The sequence below is a fragment of the Tenrec ecaudatus genome, chromosome 2 (assembly GCF_050624435.1).
Source record: "Tenrec ecaudatus isolate mTenEca1 chromosome 2, mTenEca1.hap1, whole genome shotgun sequence".
Taxonomy (NCBI): Eukaryota; Metazoa; Chordata; class Mammalia; order Afrosoricida; family Tenrecidae; genus Tenrec; species Tenrec ecaudatus.
This window is the reverse complement of record NC_134531.1, coordinates 200768561-200772216: the sequence shown is the minus strand read 5'-3', so window position 1 is coordinate 200772216 and position 3656 is coordinate 200768561. Positions and strand designations below refer to the sequence as shown.

General features: G+C 34.5%; 1 protein-coding gene across 1 annotated transcript; it reads left to right on the top strand.

The window, feature by feature from the left end:
* Window positions 1-2204: 2204 nt before the first annotated feature.
* Window positions 2205-3164, top strand: LOC142441240 (olfactory receptor 6M1-like). Its single transcript, XM_075543290.1, has one exon. The coding sequence runs from the start codon at window positions 2205-2207 to the stop codon at window positions 3162-3164; it is 960 nt and encodes a 319-aa protein (XP_075399405.1).
* The last annotated feature ends 492 nt before the right edge of the window (window positions 3165-3656 follow it).

The following is a 3656-nucleotide window of genomic DNA, read 5'->3' as shown; positions in this document are numbered from 1 at the left end:
AACTTTAATATCCATAAAATTCTGATGTAAACTTCAACGTGTAAGTAAAGAGATTGCAATATACTTATATTCAAGCGTTGCTTTGTTCTGTTCTCCAATTTGTGGAGTGACACTTTAATTCCTTCACCTCAGTGTTTAGCCTCTCTCAGCTGCCATCTACTCTGCCATTGTCCTCAAGAGGGCCATTAGTTGCTCACTCTTAAATTTACCATTTTTCAGACTACAGAAAACCAAACTCTTTCCAGTGATATATTTTAGTACCACATTATTTTTCCCTTCCCCCAAATCTATCAATGTGTTCTTTTCTTCAATATGATTATAGGAAAACAATATAATTATAGCCTTTTATAACTTATCACAATATAAGCCAATGTAATGCTTCTTAATAATTAATAAATCAATTTTGTATCAGTCATAAGGATAATTATAATAAATCAAAATTTAAATTCCAGCTTAGATAAATAAGTCTGGATTTATTGTTCTTCCCATATCATACAATGCATGATATGATTAATTAGTATACCTGCATTGTCTTTACTTAATTCCTCCTTATGCTGTCAGTATATAATAATATAACAATAGAACTTGGTAAAATAATGAACTAATAATTAATAAGTACTTTTAGCTATAATTCCCAAAATGATTAAGAGAGAATCTGATCTTATTTACATCATTGATTTTTATGATATAGTTACATCATAAAGTTATATTATGCGTAGTTAATATACAGTTAATGTAACTAAATACCTCTAATTATGTTCATTTTAATTACTTTTTATAAATCTTACTTAGCAATAGTAAAAAGAAGCAAAAAAAACACACACGTACTAAAATTAGCACCTACAACATGTAGCATATGTCAACAATATTTTTATCCATTTTTATAATTTAGGATTTGAAATAATTCGCTGCTTCAAATTCGTAATCTTCCTTTTGATTAATTGCCTTCTTGGAGTAATGTCTTGAAAGAAGTAGAGCCAGAATATTCCTAAGAATTGAGGATGGCAGGATACTTGGGAAATGTTATCAAGAGAAACCAGTCCCTTGGCAAGGACATTTTGCAGGGTAAATCAATCCCTGACAAACAGGAAGAACTTCAGGAGATGGGTTGACACAATGACTGCAACAATGGGCTCAAGTATCACAAGTGGGACGATGGCACAGGACGAAGCAGTGTTACATTCTGTTGCACCACAGGATCCCTCCGTGTTAGACCTGATTAGATGGCACCTAATCACTACATAGAGCAACAGACATACTTTAATATCAGATTCGTGAGTATCTAAAGCATCTCTTTGACAAATAGAATCAATCATATAAACAAACTGTTTTCCAAAGTAAAAATAGTAAAAGTCATATTTCACCCTTTTCTTTAATCCTGAAAGATTAGTAAAAATCTTACTATCAACTATGATTCCTTACAGAGATTACCAGAGGCTGATATCACATAGCTGAATTGTACATGTGCAGGGGGGAGGCATTGATTCATGAGATTTAAGGAAAATGCTTATTATATGATCATATTCAATTATATAAGTTTCATTCTTTTAAATAAGTGATAATAATGCATATTAATATTGAATAATGTTATATTAAAATTCTCCCTGGCCAAACACTGAACAAACATCTTTTCATCTGAATGCATTAAAGACACTGCACCATGTCTTTCCAAACAAAAACAAAATAAAATAATCTACTGCCGTGAGCTGATTCCAATTAATAGAGTTTTTAAGTTGCAGGTATATAGGCTTTATACCTACAGAGGGTTATCCAAATTGTAAAATTTGGATCAAGAAGCTCATTGTTCTCCCTTTGTGTCTGATGAGTTTGAATTTCTGACCATATGGTTAGCAATCTAATGTTTAACTGACAGCAACACCAGAGTTTCATTGTATCTTTAAAGAGAATCCTGTCTCACTTGACTTGTAGCAAGTTGAATACTAGGCTAGGTTCCCTACAATGAGGAAGTCTCATAGATGTCTCCAGTCTCTTTGTCCAAATGTTACTGTCACAGTTTTACAAATGTTTTGCATGAACCTAGTAACTTAGTTGCAATTACATTTCCCCCAAAAGTGTCTCAGAAAATAATCAATTGCTTTATTTTGACCATTCAATTAAAATATAGTTGAGGTATTTCCAATGTTTAGATGCAAAGACCAAGTGTAAACTTCTCTCTTTCTTATTCCAGCTGAACTGGGAACATTATGGAGCAGAAAAACAAGACCAGAGTAACTGAGTTCATTCTCCTTGGGTTTCAGACTGAAAAAGAAGTAGAAATACTTCTCTTCGTTGTATTCCTTTTTATGTATATGACATCTCTAATTGGCAATACCATGATTATCCTTTTAGTGTGTGTTGACTATCATCTGCACTCACCTATGTATTTTTTTGTAGCCAACCTCTCTTTCCTTGAGCTCACCATCACCTCCACAGTAGTGCCAAAGATGCTGGCCAACACCTTTTCACTCACTAAAGTAATATCTTTTATGGGATGTCTTACACAGTCTTTCTTTTACTTCCTCTTTGGATCTACAGAATTCTTCATCCTGGCTGTCATGTCCTTTGACAGATATGTTGCCATTTGTAACCCATTGAGGTACACCACGATCATGAACAAAGAGACATGTATACTCTTGCTTTTGGGATCCTATGTGGGTGCATTTTTATCAGTTTTGGGACCATCCATTGTAACTGGACCTCTGCCATTTTGTGGGCCAAATGTAATCAATCATTTTTTCTGTGACAGTGCTCCAGTGCTAAAGCTAGTCTGTGCAGATATCTCTCTGGCTGAGCTAGCTGATTTCCTCTCCTCCGCTGTGCTGCTCTTGGGATCCCTGCTGCTGACAGTAGTTTCCTACACCTATATTGTCATCACTATCCTCAGGATCCCTTCTGTTCAGGGACGGCAGAAGGCTTTCTCCACGTGTGTGTCCCATATTACAGTGGTTACATTATATTATGGGAGCTCCATCTTCATCTATGTTCGTCCGAAGAAGGGCAACGTTATGGATGTTAACAAGTTTGCCACTGTTCTGAACACCATTGTAACACCAATGCTGAACCCTTTTATTTACAGTCTCCGGAATGAGAAAGTCAAAGAATCCCTAAGAGATGCATGCAGTAAATATGTAGGTAGAGTAACAGATAAAAAATCTCAAAAATGATATCTTCAGAGACAGGAACTAGTTTTTGTGTCTGATAACAAAATCATTTTATTTTGTAGCTATTCAAAAGTTAATCTCCATGCACAAAGAAAAATTAGGATAATATATATTATAAATTATTTCTAATTCCTGTCCAGTGTTCATTTAACAAAGGCTTCCAAAACTTTTGTAGATATTCTTATAAACCTTAACAATATGTACATAGATAGATAAATACATAGATAAGTTGATGGATACATACATGGAGAGAGAAGTTCAGAGTTACAGATACATGTGTGATCGTTATTTTTTTCCCTAATCCCCAGCATTTCAATTCTTTTTAAAAAGACATCTTGGTGGTATTGTGCTTAGACATTGGACTGTGATCCTTCAAGGTCATTAGTTTGAAACTACCAGCTGCATCCCAGGAGAAACATAGGACTTTCTAGTCCCACAAATAGTTACAGTCTCTAAAACTCTCAGGGGTAGTTCTATCCTGTTCTCTGGGATTTC

What these genes read in the sequence shown, in the direction of transcription:
- LOC142441240 (XM_075543290.1), top strand. Translation starts at nt 2,205, where the DNA reads ATGGAGCAGAAAAACAAGACCAGAGTAACTGAGTTCATTCTCCTTGGG.